Genomic DNA, 27972 nt, shown 5'->3' with positions numbered 1-27972 from the left:
CGAGCTTAAATGTTGTTCTGGTACTGTCAGGATAAGTAATCTTATTATCTTTCATGTAAGGGGGAGTAGACTGCCTTCTAATAGAATACACAATAACTGTGTTCACATCAGACTAAATTAAACAGCTGGGTTTGTTTAAACAACGCACCAACAAGCTCACATTTCAGGTTGGTGATGACGTGACTGAAACAAAAACACAGGATCTATGCGTACTGCATCTCTGCTGCTTATGAGCTGCGCATCTCTGACGTGACTGCCTGTTGTGTTCTTACAGTATCTAACTTGAAATGTATAAATGTAGGTACGCCAACTAAAGCCTTCATCGTAGTCACAGGTCACGCATGTGAGGCACATTTTCCCCTAAATCAGTCACATGTAAATTCAGTGAAGCCAACGCAGAGCAGAGCAACACAGCCATGCACAACAGAACCTTCAGCCATTTATTTATTTAAGAGTTTAAGTTAGGGACAACATGGAAACAGTATGAGCTGATGTTACTGATTGGTCAATCTTTTCTCAGTAGCATTTTCCTCTATTTTAAGGCTGAACCTGCTTGTGAGGTCCACCATTGTTTACTTGAAGCTTTCCCGTTGTGTTGCATTGACAGGGTGGATTCTCTTAGGAAACGACTGTCTTCTTATGCTTACATTCCTCATCTTGTTATTTTTATGTTTTTTTGCGGTGGTGCAGCAAAAGTCTAAATTAGTGTGGTGAGGGAAGAAGAAAGCAGCATGAGGCAGACTGTCTCGACTCATCCTATAAGTGGAACAACAGTCGAGTTATAGAACGGTCACGGATTGAATGTTGTGATGCATTTTAACTAACAGCTATTTTTGCATGAACAAGAAATTTCACCACACAGTAACTTCCTCTTTTGTCAGATATTGTGTGCAAAAATTGGACTAAAATGCCCTGCAATATCCGATTTCCTCACATACAGTGGATATCGTGTTTCTTGGTCTCCATACAAGGAAAAAAAATAACAGCTGTTTAAATTCTGATATTGTATAAAAAAAAAAAAAAATGGTGGGAAATAATTACAGAAGACTGTCTTATTCAACTAATGCTACCACACTGGGCTTCTTTCTTCTAGTCCTTACCCTCGGTGGGACCTCCGCTGAAGGGGCTGGTTCATGGGGCCTAGGCTGAGGATGGGGGTGTGGGTCAGTGCGAGCAGGCGTTGATGATGAGGATGATAGTGGTGATGATGATGATGGAAGGTGACGGCGGGATTCGTGGCTGTTTTGAAGGTGGAGATTTTCAAAGCTAGGGGTAAGTGGCTCTGTGAAGGAGTGCGATCGCGACACAACAGGCGGAGTGGCAGTGGAGTTTGATGAGGCCACGCTGCTGCTGCTCTTTAAAGCAGCCAGATGAGAACGAACCTTGCGGACGACACAAAACAGAACACAATGGGGGAGCGCAGGTCAGTCTGCATGCAGGGTATTCAGACAAGGAACAAGCTCAGGGACTGTAGGGTATTTTAAGGGGTTTGTCACATTTGAGCTAATGTTAGTAACACTAACATTAGACTTCTCAAATGTGGAAATCAGGGCGATGCAGGTCCTACTGGTTATTGTAAGGTTATTTTGGGTCATTCATAATTAGATGTGGAACAGTGAGAGGGATCTTACAGCACGAAAGGATCCAGCAATGAGCAGAAAGTAAAAACAACAAAGAAAAGCTGCGATGACTTAACAGAATGACACATCCATACACTGCAGCTGTCATTTAGCTCCTACTTGCTGCCAGGCTTCAGCTGAAGAGCTCTTCTGCACATTCAGTTGGTATAGATGTAAATGAGAGGATATAATTACATTATAGATTTATTATAATGCTCTTAAAGTAGATGGAAGATGACATATTTAACCTTTTGCTGCTACAGTATTCACTTTTTCCAGTGGCATTAAGTTCAATCAGGGATTCTAGATGGAAATGTTCTTTCAGCTCAGATGCAAGGATTTTCAGTCTTGGTCATTTGTGCACAGAGCATTTATGATTTATAAAAACACACGGTGTCAGATGTGGCGAGTTGATCTGACAACTTGGCAGAAGCCAACACGATGTTAACAACCACTGCTCTGAAATACTAGATCGTTTTAACGCCACAGAAGCTGATTTCAGTTAGAAATTGACACAGCTTGTCTGTAAAATCAAAGAAGAGCTGTAGACATTTTAAAGGCAAAGACTCAAATCTTTGCAAATCCCCTTAAGAACCCAAGAGTGCAACAGGAGGGGAGAAGGAGCACTTGTGAAATAGACATATCTGCACGTCATACCTGTTATCACCTGGGCCACCCTTTTTTTGGAGAGCAGAAATTTCACTGTAAAAGCTTTTAACTAAAAAAAAAAAAGAAGGGTAGCCTGGATAAATCAGGGAACGACAGAAAATATAAAAGAAGACATAATTCACAGGGAATGGAGAGATTAAGCTGAATTGATCCAGGAAAAAAAATATTGAGTCATGATTTTACTGGCTTGGCTTTTAGTCAGCTTTTTTTTTTGGACATTTTAGTCCTTTTGATATACTACACGGTCCTTTTAGATCACCTTCAAAAATTATCTGGAGATGATGCATGAATAAGGAGTAAAAACAGGCTGACATGCAAACAAGCGTGCCGACAGAACCACAACGGTCCACGCAGCATGCACACATTCATGGCTGGGAGTGGAGGAAAACATGTGACTTTGATAGTGGGCACTGAACATCCTGCCTTTCACCTTATTCATAATCACCATCTTAACCTTAACTAATTTTTGTTTCCATATTTGACAGCAGTGAGATTTCTTTAGGAAGGCAGCTAATAAAAATACCTCACGTCGGTCCTTAGGCATCATGATATGAGACCTTTGTGTGGTGAATACTCTATAGGCTCTCTGTTAATGAGAGTAATCCACTTTTAACATTATGGGTTAATAACGCTCTAGTGAATTACATCGTCACACCCGCGGCCAACACAACCCCCATCCTACTGAATAACAGCATCATTTCTATATAATGTAATCTGTGTGACATATCCAAAACAGATTGACTTATATGAACTGTGATTATTCATGCTTCGTGTGCTCAATCCTTCACTGGGAAAATGACTAATACTGCCTGAGTCACCCTGCAAAATTTGGATGCCCATGAATTATGAATGTTTTAATCACCAACACACAATAAGGAGTTACAGCATGTAGAGCAGAGATGTTCAAACCCCCCATTACAGCATCAGGCAAATCCCATAAACACACACATTTGCACACCTTGTGGTAAACACACATCTGGTGAAAGGGCTTTTGTTTGCATTTACATATTGGGAGGACAACTTGTCAGTCCAAGAGTTAATTATGGCAGAAGGTTGGACTTGGTTGATTTTCATTACCACAGGGAAGCTGGGTGAAAAAGGGGAGATTTCTTTTCAAATCAGTCAAGAGTTTTATGCTGTTCCACATTTTAACTGGTTAAAACGAGGGAAATGAAATTGAGGTAATAACAAGCCCGAGGCTAAAAAGAGTCATGAGAAGTTCAGCAGCAGCACACAGTTGGAAACATTATTCAGATGAAACGACCTCAAAGCTAAAGATACAATCCATGAAGGCAGAGAAAAAAAGCAGAACAACTCCTAAACTGAGAAACAATAAATCTTCCAAAGTGCAAAGATTTCAGTTTTCCTCGAGTCACCTGAAGGAGAAACCTAATGAATTATTATCGGGGGAAAAAAATCACAGATAACATCTTGAAGCAATGTTCAGGTTATTAAGAAGGTAAATGGACTTTTCGAATAAACCGGTATTTTGTGAAAAATGAGCTTTTCAAAGCATGCATGCAAGGGTCTATAACACATTTCAGCATCATAAATCCACTCAAAGTTGGCAAGGCAATTTGGCAATATAAGGCTGACAGCATACTCTTAACCAGGGGTGTCGAACACATGGCCAGAGGGTCAGAACTAGCTCTCCAAAGGGTGCGTTTCAACTTATTAATTCATTATTAATTTTACAGCCTTCTTACAGACAAAGATGTTAACTATGGGTTACAATACCACAGTGACATAAGGTGGTTAAGCTTTGGCTATTTGATTTATGACAGTAATGTTTCATTTTAGTGACAGTGAACTGACTGCAGGAAGGAGGGGAAAACTGAGTAAGTCATTACGCTATGACTTTGCTTATCATGCCCACTGCAGATCACGTCCGGTACACTGTGGCCCAGGAACGAATAACTCTCGCCCTAATTTGGCTTGTTCACATAACTGAATGACAGGTTAGCAGCCATAAAGTCCTCAGGCATGCTCAGCCCGACCAAGCTCCACTATTACTACTTCCATGTAGAAAAAGGGAAGTCGATATTACAATCAGATCTTGTGTCATGCAAACATTATGAAACTGTCAAATACATGAATCTCTCTCTCATAATCTCATAACCCCATCCACTGCTCAATATGCTCCAACACCCTTTAAGATGTAAATCACCAGTGGACTGTTCCTAGTCCAGTGATCCAGTGGACACCAACTCACAGCTGTAAATGTAAAAGCAGAATAGTTTAAGAGAAGAAGAAATGGTTTGAAGTCACTCTTACCTGTGGTTCCACAGGCCGGTGCATGGCCTCAGAAGCAGAGTTCCCATTGGGGTATGAAGACTCAGATCGCGGCGGCACCGGAGGCTGCTGTGGTTTGGTCTGAGCCGCCTGGGGAGAACCCTGGATGTTCTTCCGATATCGCTCGTCAGCCTAAGAAGGACACGTGCAAACAGCAGCATTAGCAGCAAGTTGAGAATACAGGTGGGTACAGGTCAGTACACGAAGAGGAGAAAAGACAGAAGCCATCAGCCGCTATGGTTTGTTAGTTTCTTCCAACAGAGAAGAGGTGATTTGTTCTGGCAGTAGTTCAAGCACATCAGAAAGTTATCTGCTGATACAGGCACACCAGCAGGGACAACAAAGCACCTCCTCAAAGGCAGCAGTGTTATTGGCACCACAGTGTTCCCACATCCCTACGAGAAGGAACCAGCAAGACTGTCATGCATTTTCATGTGGAGAGAAGACATTCACAAAGGAAAGGTTAGGTCACACACTGAGGTCCAGGACACGGTTCACCATAGAAAGTCAGATTTTGAAATGTTGTTTGGGTTGTTCTTCAAAATGGATATTTGGATATCTTTTCCATTTGTGATTTTTTTTTCTTCATGTTGCCACTTTATCAGAAACTTTGTGATTACAGTGTTATCATTACGACAAATATGATGGCTGAACTATCAAAAGATGACTATCATGTTTGTTCCACCAATGTTAGGGCTTCTGAGCTGTTTTGGCCAATGATGTGCTTTTATTTGGCTAGCGTCTCTGTCATTATCCTTCCCAATAGGCACTAAAAAGGATACCAAATGCCATAAAGAAGAAAGAGACTGTAAGTCACGCTGAGCACTAATGAGGTGGCTCGTTTTTATTAATGTGGGGACAAGGACTACCATGAGGATAATTAGAGACCAGTTGTGTCCTTCTTTAGAGGGACGAGCTGTTCAAGTGAGCATTTCACTGCAAACTCACGAGAAAAAGCTCAAATGACATCTGCTCATACACTGTAAACAGAACGCTGACATAGCCACCATGACACCAACGTTTGGGCTTCTGCTTTGAAGGCCAGATTGTCACTTTCAATATCGATGTCTTGTGTTTTTGAAACTAGATGATAGGAGCATGGGGGTGGATCTGACTGAGAAACCAGGGATTTTAAGTTGTACCCTGGTTTATCATCTGCTGTACTTGAAATGGGGCTATAATTTGCAAAGGAAGCATCAAGATTTATTTAATAAAATGTGAACTTGGCAATCGAGACCCTAAAAAACTGATTACTGATTTCATGCATAAAGGGAGAAGTAGGTTCATTTTCTCACAGGCTTCTGTACAATCTTACTTATCTTGCAACCAGAGGAGTTGACCTCTGCTGGCCATTAGAAAGAATGCACCTTTAAGGCACTTCAACATTGGCAGCCCTTTTCAGACTCAGAGGCTGTATTTTTTATTCTATGTTTCAGGAAGTCTGAAGGAATCCTCAAAGTGAACATGAATATGCTGCATCTAGATATTAGTTTGTTGGTATTTGGTATAATAATTTCTTTAGTTTCCCAACTTTTTTCCTATGAGGATTTCACAAGTATTGGAAATTAGCAATACTATAAACTCTATGTGCAGCACATCAGTTTCATGCTCCATATTGGACCTACGTTAACCATTATTCTCCCTTTTGTTTCTGTTTCTCTCTCAGTTAGCCCTGCTTTAATCTTGCTTTAAAGATTGGTCTCAAGTTGAGTTCAATTTATTAGAACTTCATATTTAAGTTCACCTAAATAGATAAAATAACTGCTGTTGGTCCTGTAACACAGGCATATATGTGCGTCATGGACCTGTTTAATTATTAGACATGTGAGTTTAGAAACAGTCTAGCTACAGAGCTCGTCTACAAAGCCATTCACCCCACACCATCAGCTCACCGTCACCATCTACACACGATACACTAAAGACAGCGGGAGTGAGTATACACAAGCAAAGGAAGCATTTTAAAAGCAGTCACTGTGACTGATCAGCTAACGAGGTTCACCTCTCTGACTGGCTCAGAGTCAGGGGCGGGGCCTTGAAGGTCAGCCACTGGTAGCCTGCTTTCTGTAGTTTTTTCCAGACTGGAGGCTGGACTGGGCCGTGTCTTCTCACTGTCAGTGTTCTGTGGTTGTTTTGTTGTTTCCTGCTCAGGGGCTTGCAGAGGCTTTACCCTGTCAGGTTCAGGGTTCTGTGGGGGTTTGGGGGTCTGTTGCTGGGCTGTTTTGCTACTGTCCAAGTTCTGGTTTTGCTGAAGCGACAGCAGGTAGGCCTGCTCCTGCTGCAGCTGTCTCTGGAGTTTCTGAGCTTGCCGCTGCTCCTCAAGCTCCCTCCATTTGTACTCCTGTGTACAGGGAGGGTCAAGTTGAACCAAAACCGCTAGCACACATAGGCTGGTCGACACTTACTATGTCCAAAAAAGTCCTTTTTGATACTTTAAGGGATTAAGAATCCATTTAGATGACCCCATACAGTTACACCAACCATCCGTTTGGAGTCACATGCCAGCAGTGACTGTAGGAATACGACTGTATGAAAACTATTGTGTAGAAGCTAGCATCAGAGATGGAGAGAGCACTTTGTTTTGAAAGGCTCTTGGTGGTAATGGCATTATAATATTGCAAGGCTTTTAACTAATTTCTTACTTTTATTACATATTATTTATCCTTATATATAAGGATATATTTATATTTAATATATATCCTGTAACTGTGAGCAATGACATCACAGCTGTTAACAAACACGGCACACATAGCTTTATATTCTAGTTTCTATAAGGCTGAGTGTCTCAGGTCCTAAAAATGTTAAATGCACCCTTTATGACTGAAACACTGCTAATTCAACTCACAGTGTGATTTGACTGTGTAAAAATGTGCTCTGTTAAAACATTGAGTTTCAGGCTAAGTCAGGCTTTAGTGGAGAATTTAAATGGGAGGAGACTAAAAAACAAACGAAAACAAAACAAAACCAAACAAAAAAACTAAACCATCTGATGGATACTGGTGGGGGAAAAAATGTCCAACTGCACGCCTGTTAGACCGCTGTGGTGAAAAGCAATTAAACCAGTGAAGCATTAATACAGTTTTATGCAGTGGGACAGTTGTGCCCATTGCCAGAGGCTCCATCTAATTATAGGTTGTTAATTCAAACATGTAACATTCATCCCTATAATACAGCTCAAAGTAATGTGTTTCGCAGTTTAAATAGAAGTCAGCTTGTTTTTTGCATGAGTTTGTGAATGGTGACTATGCAGGAACCACATGGTCAGAGATTAAGTAATGGTTGAAACTGGAAGTGAGGATGTTAACGGTCATATCCTTTTATTATGTGAATATCCGCTCCAAACCCCAAAAGGAACAGAATCCTTTAAAAAGAAAAAGAAAATAACAACATGGTTTGAGTATCAGTATCGCCTCCCCTGACCCTTTAACATCTGGAAGAGGGGAAGCCCTCTCTTTCCGTGGGATGACTAGTTTCCTGCTGATGACATCACCTTCACTGAGAGGCTCGTAAACATCCTGATTTCCCCGGCAAAATCTGAGAACGCTCATTATACTCTGACCTCAACCGTTGACGGCTCCCCTCGGCTTCACTAAAGTCAAAAGTTATTTCTAAAAACTTGATGAAGTTTAGCACAGAAGGCAAATGGACTCAGGAAAACTCATGTAACAGAGGAATAAAGTACCTGCGTTAGGAAATTTAACAACCTGGGAGCTGCAGAAACATTAAAATCACTTGGGGCATGAAAGTAGAAACAGCATTAAGCTCATTTAGATTTTTTTTTAAATGATAAAAGGGGGAAAAATGAAGTTGAATGTGACTCACCAGAAGCATGGCCTGTTCATGGAGGAGCTGCTGTTGCAGGATCTCCAGGTGCCTCTGCTCCTCCTCCAGCTGTCGACGTATATACTCCTGTCAGTCAGAGTCCACAGCCATTAGTTAAATATCAGAAAGGTGGGTGTAAAAGTTCATCCAAATTAATACAAATCCTAATTAAAGTTGATAAAACAAATCTTTCAGTGTCTTGCCCAGTCGATTCCCTCCTACCTGCTCGCGGTCGGCCCTCCTCTTTTCCTCCTCGGCCCTCCTGCGCTCCTCCTCTTCTTTGCGGCGTCGTTCCATCTCTTCGATGCGCCTCTTCTCCTCCTGCTCGCGCCGGCGCTGCTCACGCTCCTGCTGCCTCCTCATCTCGCGCTCACGTCGTTGTTGCTGGAGGAGTTAAAAAAAGAAAGAAACTGCTCGTCGTCCTAGTTCTGATTTTTGTCAAGTCATACGAGACACTGACCTCATGTTTCCTAATCAGTGCTGAACTAGAATCTGCATGACTGGCACAATATTAATATTTAAATTTGACCTGGATTGGTAAGAGAAGCAACGTGAGACCACAAAGTGTGCGACTCACACGAAACGGTTAAAACCCTGTTCAAACATTCAGCACACTGCTGTATAGCGCACATGGTTATTGCTCTGAATTTTCCTCCATAACGATAACTGCCTTTGGTGCCACTCGAGTGGCAGCGTCTGGGGCAGAAAAATGAAGCCGCTCTAAAAGTGTATGAAAGTGGTTCTTTGCCACACTCAACCTCAAACACTCCTATGCTAAAAGGCCCAACATTACAGCATCATTTGGCTTAATCTAAGGCAAATCAATGGGTTACTGGATAATCTTCATGTTTTAGGTAAAGTCTGCAGTGTCACTGTGATGGGACTCCAGAAGTGTCTCTGCTTCATCACATCAAGGAGATACATAGTGAAGGCTGCTTATAGAAGTTACACCTTCAAAGCAAAACAATCAAGAGGCTCAAGAGAATCAATTTTCAATCATTTTCTGAGTTCAGCTATGTTAAGATTTCTCTATCACACAGATATAAAAAGATAAAACCATGAATTTGACTTTTTAGAGGCCATCAAGGATGAATTTTAACCCTGCAGGGCTCAAAACAGGATGAGTTATAGATTAATTTGGAATGCACTATGTTGCAGGTCATCTCTTTAATTATTTTATTCACGGCTGTCAAGGATTTACACAGCTCTACCAATGTGGCTCAGAGTTCGTTTTAACAGCGATCCAAATTGTGTTGTTTTGTTTTTTGTTTGTTTTTTTATTTGGGGGTTTTGGGGACCTTTTAAACTCAGTTTGCAAGTATTTTTGAACAGATAGACATCAGTATAGGTTGTGGCAAAAATGTATTATTGATGTGAGCAGAGAAAACATAAATACTACGGAGGTGTATGAGCTGGACAGACAAGTAAAAAGACGATAACATGTCAACATTTCAAGGACTGCATTAACACTGGATATCTTAATCAGTGTGAAAGTTCAGGCCTGACAGGCAGCGTGTTTTTGTTTAAGCTTGGCTCTCTAAGCAGACACATGAAGAAATTACACTGATTTCTGTCTGTGAGCGAGTTGTGACAGGGTGCGGTGAACGCTGCGGGACTGCAGGTCACGGATTGCGTACGATGACGCATCGTGTTTGCACAGATTCTGTGCTCAGCATTCAAGCTTCCAAACGTGGGGATCTATCAGAACAGGAGAGCACATGTACGCCGATATTTCACTGACGTGGCCGGCGTTCAACTGTGGCTTCTCGCTGTCTGATTCATCCACAAGCACCGTCATGAATCAAAAACGGAGCCTTGAGCTGTAAGTGCAGTGGGAAAACACGAGCAGAAATACAACTTTGTTCTCTCTCTCTTCCCACAGAGGCCTTAATAATCATCTATTTGAAGCTTTTTTCCTCCCTGCACTTCCTTTACTCCTCTCCGGTGTTACTGAACTTTTTTCTCTCTCTTCTTAAGAACAGAGGATGAAGCCAGGTTCAGAAAAGTGATTATAGCTTAAAGAGATAATAGGACAATTACAGAAAAGGTGTTCAAATTCACTCTCTGGGGAAACCAATTAACTTTTTTCCCACTCTAGTCAAAAATTGATTTTGGAACATTATATGAAATTATCAAGTACAAAATCTAACTGCTATCCCCCCGAGTAAAACAACTTTAATCTCACCAACATAATGTACACACATATTAACTGCAGCAGACAAACTGGCTAACCCCCCAGGGTTCACTGCCCAAACAAGACGAGCTGAAATCAAAGGAACAAGGACTTTTCTACTTAGTCATTCTAACTTTCTGCTGAATTTGTCGCTTTGAAAAAACAGCAAAGTGTTACTGATTCAGATCTGTTGAATTTTATGTTTTTTCATTTATAATTCAAAGCCCAAGAAGGACCAACAGTCAGTTCCAAATTTAATTTAAAATGACACGAATCAAAGCCGAGAAGATCACTCAGTTAGCAGTTCTGATTGCCAAAGTCTTGTTTTGACGAGTCAAATTACTTTTATAATAAACCACAAGTGTCAGAGGTGATGTGTGACAAATATAGAGTGAAAGGGAAGATTTACAAGAGAGAAGTGGGATCTGCTACGATGGAGGTGGTGGCACTAACAAACATACAGCAGGTGAAGCTTAATGTGGCAGAGTTGAAGATGTAAAGATGTGCATTGTGAGTGAAAGTGACAATATCAGCTCAGGTTCAGAAGTTTAGAGGCAAAGTTCGAACAGTTCCAGTCCGGCTTTCGTCCTTTACATAGCACTGAAACTGCTCTTATAAAAATAACAAACGACCTTCTTATAGCAGCTGATTCTGGTCTCCTCTCCATCCTTATTCTTCTTGATCTGAGTGCAGCTTTTGACACCATCTCTCATCCCATTCTCCTTAGCAGATTAGCTTCTATTGGTCTCTCTCACACTCCACTAGCCTGGTTTAAATCATATCTATCTGATCGCACTCAGTTCATTCAATTAAAATCCTTCACTTCTCAACTTTCTCCTTTATCCACTGGGGTGCCCCAGGGATCTGTCCTCGGGCCCCTTCTCTTCATCATCTACCTTCTTCCACTCGGATATATTTTTCGTAAATATAATATTCAGTTCCACTGCTACGCCGATGACACCCAGCTCTATCTCTCTACCAAACCTGACTCTACTCTTCCTCCACCCTCCCTTATCCTCTGTCTAGCTGAACTCAATTCTTGGTTCTCCTCCAACTTTCTTAAACTCAACAGCAATAAATCGGAACTTCTTCTGGTTGGCACCAAACGACTGCTATCCAGAATTAACAATTTCTCTCTCACCATCAATAACTCGCTGGTCCCTACCTCTCCTTCCGTGAAAAGCTTGGGTGTCATTCTCGATAGCACATTATCCTTTAACTCGCATATCAATAATATTACACGTGCAGCATATTTCCAACTCCGTAACATTAATCGCCTCCGCCCCTTCCTCACACCTCACGCCACTGCCATTCTCATCCATAATCTTGTTATCTCTAGAATTGACTACTGCAACTCATTATTATTTGGCCTCACACAAAAATCTATCAACAAGCTCCAACGTGTCCAGAACTCTGCTGCCCGTATTATTACTAGGACTTCTTCTACCCACCACATCTCCCCAATCCTGAAGCAACTTCACTGGCTCCCGGTCAAATTTCGCATCCATTTTAAAATAATTCTGTATACATTCAAGGCTATTCATTCTCTCTCTCCAACGTACCTCTCTGACTTATTACAGATGAAGCTCCCATCCCGCTGCCTCAGATCTTCATCTTCTCTTTCTCTCTCTGTTCCCTCTGCTCGTCTGATCACAATGGGAGGGAGGGCCTTTAGTTGCTCTGCCCCTCGACTTTGGAATTCCCTACCCCCGGACCTCAGAAATATTAGCTCATTCTCTCTTTTTAAGTCCACCCTTAAAACTCATTTGTTTAAAATTGCCTATTCTTAAATTTCTGTATGTTTTAACTTTTATCTTCTATTCTTATCATTGTGTATATTTCCAGTTTTTATCTGTTGTACAGTGTCCTTGGGTGCTTTGAAAGGCGCTATTAAAAATGTATTATTATTATTATTATTATTATTAAAGTTAGAGAGGAAAGGCTGAGGTGGTCTGGGCATGTGAAGAAGGAGGATAGAGGATAATGGAGGAAAAGGAGAAAAAACCCACAGAGGTGGTTTACAGATGTAGTGAAGGTGGACAAGCAGAGGGTTGTGTGGCTGAGGATGAGGATGTAGCGTCCTCTAATGGGAGTAGTCAAAAGAAGAAGTAGTAGTAGTATACATGTGAGCAGTACTTTGGATATTGTTGCCATGATAAGATCTAAGACTGATCTTTTGATTTTTTTATGATGTCAAAATAAATCAAGATTTACTGGAGAAGCAGATGAAGTCAAATAGGTTAGAAATGTCCTTTTCTTGGGCGTGAGAGTCCAGAGTCATGTTATACATCCATAATCTAAATAATATATTTAGCATAATAAATATATTAAGTTTCCCTGCATCCAACGAGCCACATCAGTTTCTTAGTATTTTAAACAAACATATAGAAGGTAACACTTAAGAAAACTTCAGAAAACATCAAAATTTACTGAAAACCCTTCAGTTTTGTAAAAACAGTGATGCCATTCATTTTCATGGGAGAACCTCTCTGTGTACAAAACTTCATAAATAATTAAAATCTTTCCCTGCAACAGGGTTATTTTTAGTCCTATTGAAACTTCCAGGGTAAATGCTTAATTAATAATAAATAACTCATATTTTAAATATGGTTTTTGTTTAGGCAAATTTACATCCCTCATTTTCTTTTTCGTTTTTTTCTCACAGATTTTGCCAACATTTTTCTGACTCTGTGACACAGTGTGGTCAGGCCCGAACTTTCAGCCTTAAGAGTCACTCAAATACACGACTCACATTAAACTGAACCTCCTGTGCAGTGGTCGCAAACAGGCAAGTTAGCTATGGAGACATTTTGGTAATAAATATACTGACTTCTGCTGTTGAGCTGGGCATTTTAACATCTATGATTTGTTAGGTTGTCCTGCTGGATTCTGTTCTGGTGATATCACCACTTTAGATCCAGTTACACTGGATTATTACATTACAGGAACACAACAGTCAAACAGCAGTCTATCGCCTCTTCTAAACACACAGTCTTACCACAGCACTGTGTCTACTCGATTAACATAGAAATCCTATTAATTTGTTATGAGGTTTCAACCTCCTCCAGCCGTCTCCGCTGCTCCTTCTGCTGCTCGATACGTTTCTGCCTCTCAGCCAGCAGCTGGCGCTTGTACTCCTCCTGCTCACGGAGCTGCTGCTCCTGGAGGAGCTGTTGGCGGCGAAGGGCCTCCGAACGCTCCTTGTTCTCCTGCTGCAGACGTATGAAGTCACGACGCAGGGTCGACTCGCCCGGCACGTTGACTATGGAACTGTACAGATGACCCGATGAAAAGGATGTAGAAACTGACCCGTATGACATCATAAAATACTTTTCATATCAAGGGTGTAATCATGTGACCTTGTGCTACACAAGTACTGAGGCTGTAGCGTGCATATGTATGTGTATAAAGGAATCACTAAGATGACTTCAAAAACATGGTCAGAATTCACTTTATGATGTTTAGCTTATAGTAAAAAGCTAAAACTATGTACTGTAACTATGTATTGTTAGATGGATCGATACCTTGGCTCTCCTTCTTGCTCAGATGACTCTTCCTCCTCTTCTTCACTGCCACTGTATTCATACTCTGTCTCATCTGCAGATAGTTAACAAAAACAAAGTCTAAAAATTAGAGTCCTCATTAAACCTTCATCATAATATATGTATATTTTTTTTAAAGACACAAAATATGCCCTTTTGAGGGAGTAGCTTCTGATTTTTATCAATAAGTTCATTTTTGCACGTTAACACTGACAGAGCTTTGTCCTGGACTCACCTTTCTCGCCCCTCTTCTTCTTGGTTCGGTCGATGTGGTCTTTGAGCTGGATGCGGACCTGCCTCTCATTGGGCTGGTCCCGAATGAAGGGGTGTTTCAGCAGCTGCTCAGTGGGAGGGCGCTGGGTGTAATTCTTCACAAGGCAACTCTCAATGAAGCTGAAGAACTTCTTTGACCTATGATGGCAGTTAGACGTCATGTACAGAGTTCGGATCGGCATGGTTTACTGATATCAAGAATAAAAGATGGAAAACATCTCACCACTTTTTGGACTTGAGTCGAGGAGGTGGGTTTCTGGGAATGAGGAAGAGGGCTCTCATTGGATGCATGTCACACAGAGCTAAAGGAAACAACAGAAGAGAAACCAAATGAGAGATCAGAAAAAACTAATATAAATGTCAAAGTCATACATTTAAGATGATGGGGGGGGGGGGGGGGGGGTGCATCTGTATTGCCTGCATAAAAGTAAGGGGTATAAATAGAAAATGTAAGTCTATAGTGAAGCTACAGTTAACAGAGTAAACAGAGTTCTCTTCTGATCATGCAGGTTTGAAACAGAAATACACCAGTAAATTTGTTTAGAATAAAAGTACCAGTTTCTACTCATGATATCATTGAAATCAGGTATTGTACTTACGAGGAGCTCCCTCAGCCATTTCAATGGCTGTGATTCCACAGGACCACAGATCACTCTGAAACACAAAGAGATACGATTAGTTAGAGTCTGTGTGCTTCTCTGAGTAACACATGTGATGGAAATGACAGAGCAGTCTTCTCATTGGTCATATTAATGATTAAAACTATAATCTTTTCTATCACATGGATGATGCTCCTATTTGACTGGTTCCAAACTCATTCTGCACCATGAATCCCACTAACATCTGCGACCAGATGCAGTTTTGCATGCTCACCCTGTAATCGTAGGTAGCATCAGGGTTTTCGTCACACGCGATGACCTCTGGAGCCATCCAGTATGGCGTCCCGATGAAGGTGTTTCTTCGACCTACCGTCCGGTCCAGCTGAGCGCTCACACCAAAGTCCACTGAAAGAAACACGAAGCATTCAAATGAAGAAAACAGACTAAAACCGTTCAGATCCTGCACCAAGGCAAACTACAACTGTGAGAGGGGCCCCTCAAGTTAACTTGAGTCTGCCTCAGAGTGTAAAGGGTCAGGTTGCTGTATTTTAACCACGGTGGAGACACTTTGTTTAATGCTGTGTCACGGGACATTATTAAGCTAGGTAACACAGGATGGCCTGATTACAAGTTGCAACTGAATTGTGGATAATTAAAGGGAATAAAAACAACATTGATCGGTGGTTTCACACAAAGGTTTGGTGAAAAAGAAGCGATTTTTATACAGAAGTTAAAGCTTTTCTTTGAAAGTTAAAAACACTGTGGAGGCTGATTTACAGATCAGCACAACTGGACACTAAATCTCCAAAACTCAGAACAGATTCTTCTGTCTTTTTGTGCACATATCATAAGTGAAATCAAACGTCTAGGTAGTTTTGTTGCGAGAAATTATTGTGACACTGTAATCAGAAGAAATCTAAATAAAGACCAATTTTGGAGCTGTATATAGACCTTATGTTTCATAAGGATTTGACTACACAGGCCTGCAGCTGTGCGATCATGTGAAACATTCGAAAACAAAACACTGGCAATGAGAAAGCTCCAGTTGGCATCGCCACAGTGCTGACTCAGATCTGCTGGTGCAATCGCTTTTCCATGCACCGGTCCAAAACCACAGCGCGGGAGCACTTCCCGTCTACAGGCCCGGTCTAAAGCCAACTGACTCACCCAGCTTGACTTCAGCGTTTTCAGTCAGCAGCACGTTTTGTCCTTTGATGTCGCGGTGAATGACATGATGAGCATGCAGGTGAGCTAATCCCTGGTGGGATAAAATATAAATTAAAACAACTTATTAGGAACACGGGCTGTATCAGACGGTCAAACAAGTGTTTGTTTTGTTTAAATGCAAAAGTTAAATTATTTAAAATCATACTTTTAGCAACATTTCGGACACAAATAATATAATCTAGTGAAGATGTTGGCAGCAGACTGTGAGAAATAACTGACCCTGAGGATCTCTCGGGAGATGTAGGCGATCCAGTCTTCCTTCAGCGAGTTGCCCTTGGTGTTCTTCACCAGATCTGTGATGGAGCCGGCACCACAGAACTCCATCACCAGCTGGAGGTGAGAAAGAGATGCATTTGTAACACACACACAAACGCTCACCATCATTCTACCATCAGCGTAAGACGCCATGCAGCGTTTTACTATCGATACACCATTAAGACATTAGTTATGTATTACTGTAATGCAATATTAAGATTTCAAATGTGCTTTATTGTGTTTATTTACATTTATTACTTAATGATCTTCTTTATTTTATTTCACTTTAATGTGTTTCATTGCACACCTTTGATTTTGTCTAATTTTTCATTATTGAGCTATTCTAGCTTACTGGGCTCTGACAATCTTATCATGTTGTATTTTATTTTAATAATCCATCCTAGTTTATTTTAAGATTTGCAGCTTGTTGAGTTTAATGGGAAATTCCTGTGTAATATAGGAATTCCCCAAATTTGGGAATAAATAAGGTAGCTTATCTCATCGTATTAGAGCTACCTTGAGCAAACAGAGCAGTTATTGAGAAACTCAGTGGTCCCAGTTAACTTTGCATTTTCCTTCTGTAAGCCACCACGCCTCATGTGAATGCAAATCATCTGGAGTGCTGTGCAGCACTTCAGAGTATTCTTTCTGCCGTCAACAAGAGACGGCAGAAAGAATAAAAGGGAATGCGGAAGGAAAAAATGCAATCACTTCTACTAGTTTACCCTGTGCTGTGATTGAGACAGGAAGCCAACGGCTATTAGGAAATGTGGTTTTAATGCAAAAGAGAAAAGCATTAGCAAAACCACAAGTGTAGGAAGCTGGAGACAATACAAATACAGAAGTGCATCTGTTGAATCTCATGGGGTGCCCTCGTCACTGTTTTACAATAAATTTAAAGTTGGAAAGCATTTTCTGTGCACCTCAACAGGTGGCAGCTGTCATGCTGCGACCTGGGGGACTGATCCGATTCATTTTTAGTACTACATATGTGACAAACATAAAAAATCCTCAAACAAATATGTCAAGACTGGCTCTCTAATGGTCACTAAGCCTCTGATACCGTGTCTCTTACTTGCTTACTAAAGGATATATGCCTCATAAACACATAAAGTGATCTTCTTGAGACAGTAGTCTTAAGTGGTGTCAGCACAGAACCTGAATATCATAAAACAGACACACACTCTGTATGTCACCCCCACGCACGGCAGACAGCATGAATCCACAACAGTGGAGGCTGTAAACGGGGAGTGGAAGCAGCTGTAAAAACAAATACAGGACTGTGTTGTGAAGTGAGAGTGAGATCCCTCCTCCTCCTCCCCAGGAACAGCAGAGCCTCTGGGTCATAAAACGAGGTAATCCTGCCTCAGACAAACGACCAGCTCTAAATTTTTCCTGCTGCTGTTCTCTACTTCCTGATCCTCCCCACCTCTCCCTTCTCTGATTGACTCTCTTCCTTTTGTGTCTCACTTATGCACCATTTATTTAATTCCACAGTCTTGTTGCTCTTTTCTAGAAATCTGTTTTGTTTTTTTGTGTTGCTGTCATTTCTTTTACTGCTCTTCAAATATGAAGAACTGCATATTGGCTGTAATGAGGAAAATGCATAAAGCAACTTCAACTCCATATCAGCTGGAGAGCTTTCTGACTTCATGGTATGTAATATCTCTCTTATCTGTCATCACACAATCAAATAACTTTCTAAAAATAACAGTGTACACTTTGGCTGTTATACAGGAATCCCTAATATTGTTTAGTTTGTCTTTTTTTAGCCTGGCAAATCTTTTCATTACAGTCTCAAAATACCTTCTAACGTGTGATGATAACACACTGAATGTATGCAGAATCAAATCTTGTTACGTGATCTTACAGTTCCTGCTTGAATATGAATTTAATCCTACTCCGTCCCTTTGCTCAATAACTCCACAAATGTTCTAAATTAGGATTCTTCAAGATTCAGTTCATTAAGATATATATATATATATATATATATATATATATATATATATATATATATATAGTGCGCATGCGCCAACCAGCGTGCAGCCTGTTACAGTCGCTCCTGCTTTTCTCTTAGTTTAGCTCTTTTTTCTTACGTATTCTTTTTTTTTCTGACTTGTATTTTCCTCCGTTTTCTATCTCTTACTCAATCATGTGGATTGAGAGAGTTTTTGTTCTTCTGGTGGCCGTGGAACTGTTACTTTTATCATGGAACGGGACCGCGGCACATCTCCTACACGCACGGACTGTTTACTCCAGAGATCAGCTGATCGCCCTGATGCCGGCCGGCTCACTGGCCAGGCCCGCAGAAGTGCCCGCAGAAGTACCAGCTGAAATTTGGAGGAAAACACATCGGGGATGCAGAGGTCAAGGACAGAAGAGAAGAAAAAAGGTGACGGTGAGACAGCGGAGGCTCGAAGCGAGGAGGAGGTTTAAACCGTGTCTGCCGTCTATCGTGATGGGAAATGTGCGATCGTTGGCAAGTAAAATCGACGAGCTCTCAGCACTGGTACGGAGTCAGAGGGAATACCGAGAGTGTAGCCTGATGTGTTTCACCGAATCATGGCTGCACCAGGTCATTCCCGATGAGAATGCTTCCGTGGAAGGCTTCCACACTGTTCGGGCGGACAGGGACAGCATCGCTAGCGGTAAGCGTAAAGGAGGTGGGCTTGCTGTTTTAGTTAACAACCGGTGGTGTAACCCTGCCAACATAACAATCAAAGAAAGGATTTGTTGCCCGGACACTGAACTGTGTGCTGTTGGACTCAGGCCGTATTATTTACCCAGGGAATTCTCTCACGTCATCTTGGTGGCTGTCTATGTTCCCCCCTCTGCTAACCCCACAGCTGCATGTGACACTATCCACTCTGCCATAGCTCGGCTACAGACTCAGCACCCGAGTGCCTTTATTGTGATCTCGGGTGACTTCAACCATGTATCACTGGACAATACACTACCAACATTCAAACAATATGTGGACTGTCCCACCAGGGGAGAGAAAACTTTAGACTTACTGTATGCTCCCTCCCCCCACTTGGTAGGTCAGATCATAACCTGATTCACCTCACCCCCCGCTATGTGCCAATTGTGAGGAGGGAACCTGTGACCACCAGGACTGTTAGGAGGTGGTCAGAGGAGGCAATAGCGGAACTACAGGGCTGTTTCGAGGTGACCGACTGGGAAACACTCTGTGAGCCTCACGCCGAGGACATCAATGGGCTTACTGAGTGTATCACAGACTACATAACTTTCTGCACCGACTCCATTGTTCCAGCTCAGACTGTTCATTGTTACCCAAATAACAAGCCGTGGGTGACTAAGGACATCAAAGCCCTCCTCAACAACAAGAAGAGGGCTTTCAGAAGGGGCAACAAAGAGGAGGTGAGGAAGGTCCAGGTGTTACTAAAGGACAAGATCAGAGAGGCTAAGGACAATTACAGGAGGAAGCTGGAGTGGAAACTCCAGCAGAACAGCATGAGAGAGGTGTGGAGGGGCATGAAGACCATCACTGGATTCAGGCCAACCAACAGCAGGGGAGCTGAGGGAGGTGAGAATAGAGCCGACGAGTTGAATCTGTTTTTCAATAGATTCGACACCACAGTGTCTGCTCCCACCCCCACAACCTCACCTGCAGTCAGCCTGGAATCCAGAGCCACACCACTGTGCCAGCCTCTCTCTTCACATGTTGCCTCCTGTGAGATTCCTGACACCCCTCCCCCACCCATCACCTTCACTCAATACCAGGTTGAGATGCAAATGAGGAGACTTCACTCAGGCAAGTCTGCTGGACCAGACGGAGTGAGTCCCCTTGTCCTCAAGACCTGTGCCCCCCAGCTGTGTGGAGTCTTTCATAAACTGTTTATGCTGAGTCTGAGTCTGCAGAGGGTCCCGGTGATGTGGAAGACATCATGCCTCGTCCCTGTACCAAAGACGCCTCGTCCCAGTGGCCCCCAGGATTACAGGCCCGTGGCACTGACCTCCCACATCATGAAGACCCTGGAAAGGCTCATCCTGGACCAGCTGCGACCCATAGTAAGACCACATCTGGATCCCCTTCAGTTCGCTTATCAGCCTCGTCTCGGAACAGAGGACGCCATCATCTACCTGCTCAATCGTGTCTACACCCATCTGGACCAGCCGGCGAGCACTGTGAGGGTCATGTTTTTTGACTTTTCCAGTGCTTTCAACACCATCAGGCCGACCCTCCTGGGTGATAAGTTAGCAGCGATGCAGGTGGATGCTTCTCTGGTGTCCTGGATTGTTGATTACCTGACAGGAAGACCACAATATGTACGTCTCCCACAGTGTGTGTCTGACAAGGTGATTAGCAACACAGGGGCACCACAGGGGACTGTCCTCTCCCCCTTCCTCTTCACCCTCTACACCACAGACTTCAGCCACTGCACAGAGACCTGCCATCTTCAGAAGTTTTCTGATGACTCTGCGGTGGTTGGATGCATCAGCAGGGATGATGAGACAGAGTACCGGGCTGTGGTCGACTCCTTTGTCACGTGGTGTGAGCAGAATCATCTGCAGCTCAACGTGGCAAAGACCAAGGAACTGATCGTGGACTTCAGGAAGACCAGGAAACACTTGACCCCTGTTTCAATCCAGGGGGTCAGTGTTGACATTGTGGAGGACTATAAATACCTTGGAGTACACATTGACAATAAACTGGACTGGGCTAAAAACACCACAGCACTTTACAGGAAGGGCCAGAGTCGTCTCTATTTTTTGAGGCGACTGAGGTCCTTCAACATCTGCCAGAAAATGCTGAGGATTTTCTATGAGTCTGTGGTGGCCAGTGCGATCCTCTATGCTGTTGCATGCTGGGGGAGCAGGCTGAGGGTCGCAGATGCCAACAGACTTAATAAACTGATCCGTAAGGCCAGCAATGTTGTGGGGATGGAGCTGGACTCCCTCAAGGTGGTGTCGGAGAGGCGGATGCTGTCCAAGATAAAGACAATGTTGGATAACACCTCCCACCCACTCCATGACATGCTGGTCAGTCACAGGAGCTCGTTCAGTGAGAGACTGAGATTACCGAAAAGCACCACTGAACGACACAGGAAATCATTCCTGCCTGTGGCCATCTCCCTGTACAACGCATCCACTTAACACACTGTTTGCTGCTACAACTACACATGTTTCTTTTCCAAATATTTATTTATAAGTGACTTATGTATGTATGTATGTATATATATGTATATATTGTACTATTCTTAGTTAGCATATTGTCTGTCTTGTCTTAATGTTGGTTTATAATGGAGCACTGTAACAAAAAATAATTTCCCCCAGGGATCAATAAAGTATTCTGATTCTGATTCTGATATAGATAGATATATAGATAGATATATAGATAGATATATAGATAGATATATAGATAGATATATAGATAGATAGATAGATAGATAGATAGATAGATAGATAGATAGATAGATAGATAGATAGATAGATAGATAGATAGATAGATAGATAGATAGATATAAAGTTTAAATTGAACCTGTAATGTGTGTAATACTGTGCTCGTTATAGAAATGGGATGTTAAACTCACCCAGAGCTGGTCATCATGGCCTGGTGGACTTTTCTTGATGAAGGCTCCGTAGTAGGTGGCTATATTTCTGTGATGGGAGTACTTCTTCAGCATGTTGATTTCCAACTTAATTTCCTCCTCTTCATCCTATGAAAAAAAAAAAAAAAAAAGGTGGAAAAACAGAGTTAGGACACTATCATTGACTGTGGATCAGCTGGGAAGCAATTATTTGAATTAACAGAGTAGATCCAAACAAACAGTCATGTCTATTAGTTCTGTTATCTGAAGGATAGGAACGAGGTACATATCACGCCCCCGTGTCCTGGCTGAAGAAACCTCTATTCAAACCCTAAAGACGACCTGTAATGACATGGTTTTGGCCCCGCCTGCACTCACTCCCTGTAATCACAATGACCCCGACTTCGATAGCCGCTCTTCACCGAGCCAAGCTGCGTAACAGGGCAGCCTTGTGTTATACCAGGAGGCACAAAGGTGTAATTTCGTCTTGCCAAATAGATCCCAAATCTGGGCCACTGTGAAAGGGTGCAACCTCCAATCCCTCACCAGGGGACAGCCCCTGGAGGGAAGGTCTGGCCCCAGGTTCAGGTGGCCTGGAACATGGGTGGCTCTTAGAGACAGAAAATGAACACTGCGCCATAGAAGCAGAGAGCGAGACAGCTTTAACAGGGGAAGAGAGCGTATCCCTCCCTGCCTGTTTATGTAAGAGACCACTGTTAAATTGTCTGTCATCACTAGGACATGCTGGACCCTCAGAACAAAAATGCCTGAGAGCTAAGAACACTGCTAGCAGCTCTAAGTGATTCATGTGCAGCTCAGGCTGCTCTGTGGTCCTGACACCTCTCACTGATGCGTCATCGCACAGAGCTCCCCATCTGTGGATACCACCTTGTGAAACAACACCCTCCCAATCTGAGAGCCCTGGTGCAGTCTGGGCTCCCTCCAGGGACAGACAGCTAGCATGCAAGATTCGTGTCATTGTCAGGTGACACGATGCACACAGGTGGTGAGAGAATCCACAGAAACGCCGCCTGCATTCCAGTTGAAACTGTCCAGCTGCAACGTGGAGAATCTGCACTGCTTGTACGGCAGAGTTGTGGGGCCACCAACACCATGGTTGTGGGACGGTGCCAGATAAGCAGCCAGGGATGGCTCCATACCAGGTGTGTTAGCTAAGCCAGCCTCGTTGGTGTCATCCATGTACTCCATGCTTCCCAGCTCCATGTACTGTCAATAGGCAGGCACAGTGATATGGTTGGATGGCGGTTTGCTCCATGATGCAGTTAGCTTGCAAACAAATTCTAGGAACATGGGAAGATGAATTTTTGGCCCCATGGGCTCTGGTGGAAGGAAAAATTCTACAAACTGGTGGAGGAGAGGGCCAGTGGCGAAACAGGGATAAAGAGACGCATCATCGTAGCTGGCCAGCGCAGTAGCAGCAGCACGCTGGGCTGACGATAGGCTCTCCTGCTCATCCTCTGACAAACCACGGCTATTTCATGTGGTCAGCCCAGCTAACTGCAGGTACATCGACCAGATACTCCTCGACTTCGGACTCGGGCAAAGCTGGGGCCCCAGACTTGGAGAGGAGAGGGCCATGCTGTGCAACAGCTGTCTCTCCCAGCACTTTCTCCACAAACATCACCATTGTCTTTCCAGCGCTCAGACTTCGGGCTCAGTCAACACTCTCCGAGTGTGGACAATCCCCAGGCAGTCTGGGGGTATCAGTGTCATATGATAATAATGATAATGATCTTGAATCTGTAAATGTTCAGCTTACACACTGCTAAATATTGTTAATAAGGCAAAAGCATGCCAGAATGCACACACAAGTAACAGGAGCACCTGTAAGCACGTACATGTAACACTTTTACAGCCAATCGGTGCCAACTGTTTGAAAGAACTACGGTAACACAGACATGATTTGAACGTGTATAAATTGACTGGCAACTGCTTTATCTATTGACGGCATTTAAAGTGCAGACTTTAAAAGTCTCAGCTGGGCTGTAAAAATGCCAAACAAAACAACGAGCAATCTAGAGGAATATTTACTATCATCTGCCAGACAGTAGTGTCAGCTGATGTATTCATAAATTAAATAGTTCTTATTGTGTGCAGGCTTAAATGTTTTGTTTTTTTGTCTGAAGGCTTGCAGAGCTGTTCTGTGCGCTTTTACAGCACCACCTTTTGCTGTGTTCCTGCATAGCAGATTTACAGCTGAGATCTACACAACTCTTAGTCTCTACTTCTCAAAGTCTTTATTTGACTCCTTATTTTAAATGGTAGGAAAACATTTGACTATGTTTGAGGATTCTTTGCTATGCAAGAACTGGTTTTCATACTTATATGAAAGTCTGGTCTCAGTGGGAAACTTATAAAATGGGCTGTAACTAAACCAGGTTGTTGTGTTGGTAGTGAAAACTAAAAGAGAAGCTAATTTTGCTGTTTTTTTGCATCTACTTGTGAAAGACAGGGCCAGGCAAGAACACAAACAGTGTCCAAAAGAAAATCTAATAAATGTATAGCCCTCCAAACAAACATGGAGACACAGCCTGAATTCAAAATGATAACTGAGCCAAACAACCCCCCCCATGTCTCCCCGTCACACTCACAGGATATTACAGTACAGGCTCAGACACACGTTCAGGCACATAACAAGATCAAGTGATTATTTCTCAATCACGGTGACAAAGCTGGGTGACATTTGTTCCTGAGTGTTTTTGCTTCAGCTGAGCACGTGCGTTTGATCTAGCAACCCAACCGGGAGTGACATGACGTGACATTTTCTTTCCAATGGCGGCTGCTTGATAAGCAGGAGCTGCAGCCTGGACTCCTTAGTAAACTGCAGCAGCATCATATGTCCACGGAGGAAAGGCCCCGAGGAAGTGCTGGGCAAACTGTTTGGCTTTTCATATCGAAGATGGTGACATTTTAACATGAACACTGCTGATGTTGCAACTCTACTAACCATTCTCTTTATTGTTGTTGCACTCTGGTTGTGTTGCAATAAGATTAAGATTTGCTCTGTTTTATGGAGAATATATGCAGAATCCTTTTCCACACAATAATCCAGGTACATCTTCATACTACGACATATACAAGGTAGAAACTTGTCAATCAGGTTGGCCTGCCCTCCCTTAACCTCGTTTACAACTCCAATAGAGACTGTATCGCACAAAATGATGATCATGCTACTAGAAATTAGAAACTAAGATCATACAGTCATGTGGAAAGTGTCTACTGAGGACACAGATCAAAGTAGCCGAGGGTGATTTTCCCATAAACGTCCATACAAGCAGACCTATTTTTGCAAACATCAAAGTCCCGTTTGAAAGAATGCAGGTTTAAGGCACATGATGTTCACTTTTTAGACCCAGAAGGCTACCACCACTTCATATATTTCATCTATAATAATACAGTGCAAGACAACAATTTTTGTGGTGACCGTTTGGGGACTTTCCACAAAGAAATGGTTGTCCTTCGCTGGTAAAGAAGAACTTCATCACTCTGCACAATGTGTCTGGATGCTCTTTACCCAAGAACTTCAACTAATCTATAATCATACTACATTGTCTGTGAGTAATCTGGCAATCGGTTACTTAGACTACTTCCACACTAGCCCGGATAGATATGAAAACGGCCTTTTCATCTGAAAACGCTTCACACTAACGTTTTCAGTCGTTTTCACGGAGTTGTGCGTCCACATTGAAACAGCCGAAAACACTTACGTTCCAGTCCTGCGCATGCGTGAAGCATGTGAAACATGTGGAGTGACCTTTGTGAAATAGTAGCCCTTATTACAGTTACTCATTAACCTCCTAAGACCCGAACTCTTCCACGGCATGCATTTTTAATTTCTCTTTGATATTTGGGCTGATTGAATGTAAAAACAAAGAATTACCAGATTTTTTTTTACCTTATTTTTGTTTTTAAGAAAAATAAGACCATATGAGGATATTCGTTTAAAATTTCGATAGAACAGTAGCAGTATAATGTCCTCGTAAGTGGATATCAGGCCCTTGTAGAGCAAAACTGAGTATTTTGGTCTAAATAACCCAAAATGTGATGACCATATATGTGGACACCAGGTCCTAGGAGGTTAAACCACTTACTGCCTTTGTTTGATTACTTAAGTTTTTACAAATATCCTCATACATCAGCGAGATGGGCAGATGGGAAAAAAAACAGTAATGTGTAATGCACATTTGCACATCGATCACCCAGCCTCTGTTTGAAAACAACAGAGTTTGAAGGTGGAAACGTCACGTTACTTGAAATTTGTGCAAGAGAAGAGCAAAAATGTGACGATGCAAACTATAGCTAGGCCACAAATAACCGTCAGGGTTTCCTAATATAGGGTTTCTAATATGCTTTAAAAATATATAATATAACATATTGTATGCTGTCACTTATTACATGTGTAAATGTTAACTATGATTCACGGCTCTCAGTGGTATAGGCTGTACACAGTGACTCACTGCACACGCAGAGATGCACTTAGGTCAATACAGCTCCTCTGTTCTGTCTGTACCACGCACAACATTAATTGAGCATAATATTAAATTACCCCGAACCCTACAAGTACCTGTTTAACAACCTTTCAAGGTAAAAACCCCCAGGCTATTTACTGCAGCAACCGGGATATCAAATCTCCCCAAACACCTGTAAATGCAACATTGCTAATGACAAGCTAGTATGGACTGACGCCTAACGTTAAGAATTGGTAAAGAAATTTGAGATCAGACTATGATGATCTCAACCACGAAAGCTTTGGTTTAACAGGTAAGTAAAAGAAGCAATGAGTACGTTCATTAGATTAAAAAACACTAAGAGAAACAAGAACCCAGAGCCTGTAGTTTACAAATCAAATACATTTCTGCACTGAGGACACCATCTCACACTTTCAGATGATTTGCTACCAACAGAAAATCTTCTAACCAACATCACACTGTAGTTACATAAGAATAGTGGCCAATTCACCATTGGTTTTACTGCAACTGTAATAAAAATCTTCTTCCTACTCGCAAGTTAATGCCGCTTGATGACTGCCAAGACCTTTATATTTATCCCTGCAGGTAGCTACCTCACTCTGTTGGCTGTCAAATTCAACTTTCTTGTCAAAGGGGATAAGAGTGGCTTTTTATATTTTAACGGCAGGTTCAATCTTATAAGTTGGCGCTGGAAGAAATTAAAACGTGCACGTCTTATCGAGAACTGCAGGAGCAACAAATGACAGGCAGCTGACGGCTGCTACCATTTCTGAATCCGACCCAGAAGTTAAAGGGCAGTTCTGCCAGACTTCAGCATTTAAAAGATAAGAGATGGGTTCACTGGCGACTCCATTGGGTAAATAAAAGCGAGCAGCTCAGTTTCACTATCTCTGATATTCAGAACACCCAGTAAACATCACGTTTGGATAACTGACAGCGCACAAGTTCGTGATCACTTTAAAAGAAGATATTTTCATGCTGTCAGTCATGTGGACAGTATTTCAGAAGCAGTGTTTTTTTTAAACTATTTAAATATTTCTGCACTTTAAGCAGCTTTTAAGTAAAGCTCTATATACTCTGTCACTTCCTGCAGCTAAAAATGAAAGCTAGTTTACTTTTAGCTTCCATTGGACAAATTTTCTGATATTTATTTTTACTTTAACATGCTGAGAGTTTTTAAGGACTTCAGCAGGAGCTTTGACTGTCATAAAGATGATGGGGTCAGTCGGTCAGACAGCCAGCAAGCCAATCCCTTGAGTCACTGTCCATCAGGCAGCCCGCTGGTTACTGCTCCAGCCAGGCAGCCGGTCATTTGGCTAGGCAGGCAGCCAACCAATCAGTCAGAAAGCCAGCAAACCAGACTGCTGGCCAGCTAGTCCTTCTGTTTATCCACTCATCAGCAGCAGGCCCGCAGTTAGCCAGCAGCCGTCCAGCTACTCACCCAGCAGGTGAGCCGGCCAAC

The 27972-nt window shown here is 42.4% G+C and overlaps 1 protein-coding gene across 1 annotated transcript in view; it reads right to left on the bottom strand.

The window, feature by feature from the left end:
- The window catches only part of LOC146615658 (mitogen-activated protein kinase kinase kinase kinase 4-like), a 109915-nt gene that overhangs the window by 25355 nt on the left and 56588 nt on the right, over positions 1 to 27972 (bottom strand). The window contains exons 4-16 of the mRNA XM_085375078.1: positions 22024 to 22149; positions 16433 to 16543; positions 16154 to 16244; positions 15261 to 15391; positions 14987 to 15041; positions 14611 to 14689; positions 14350 to 14525; positions 14097 to 14169; positions 13632 to 13842; positions 8622 to 8783; positions 8400 to 8486; positions 6580 to 6918; positions 4563 to 4712 (exon numbers count right to left, since the gene is read on the bottom strand). Of these exons, the coding sequence (XP_085231204.1) occupies positions 4563 to 4712; positions 6580 to 6918; positions 8400 to 8486; positions 8622 to 8783; positions 13632 to 13842; positions 14097 to 14169; positions 14350 to 14525; positions 14611 to 14689; positions 14987 to 15041; positions 15261 to 15391; positions 16154 to 16244; positions 16433 to 16543; positions 22024 to 22149 (1791 nt within the window). The remainder of the gene's footprint in view (positions 1 to 4562; positions 4713 to 6579; positions 6919 to 8399; positions 8487 to 8621; positions 8784 to 13631; positions 13843 to 14096; positions 14170 to 14349; positions 14526 to 14610; positions 14690 to 14986; positions 15042 to 15260; positions 15392 to 16153; positions 16245 to 16432; positions 16544 to 22023; positions 22150 to 27972) is intronic.

Source organism: Diplotaxodon limnothrissa, linkage group LG16 (genome assembly GCF_057381915.1).
Source record: "Diplotaxodon limnothrissa isolate DT_005_m linkage group LG16, D_limnothrissa_male_GT1.1, whole genome shotgun sequence".
Taxonomy (NCBI): domain Eukaryota; kingdom Metazoa; phylum Chordata; class Actinopteri; order Cichliformes; family Cichlidae; genus Diplotaxodon; species Diplotaxodon limnothrissa.
Note: the sequence above shows the minus strand (reverse complement) of the source record. Positions and strands in the feature narration are given on the sequence as shown.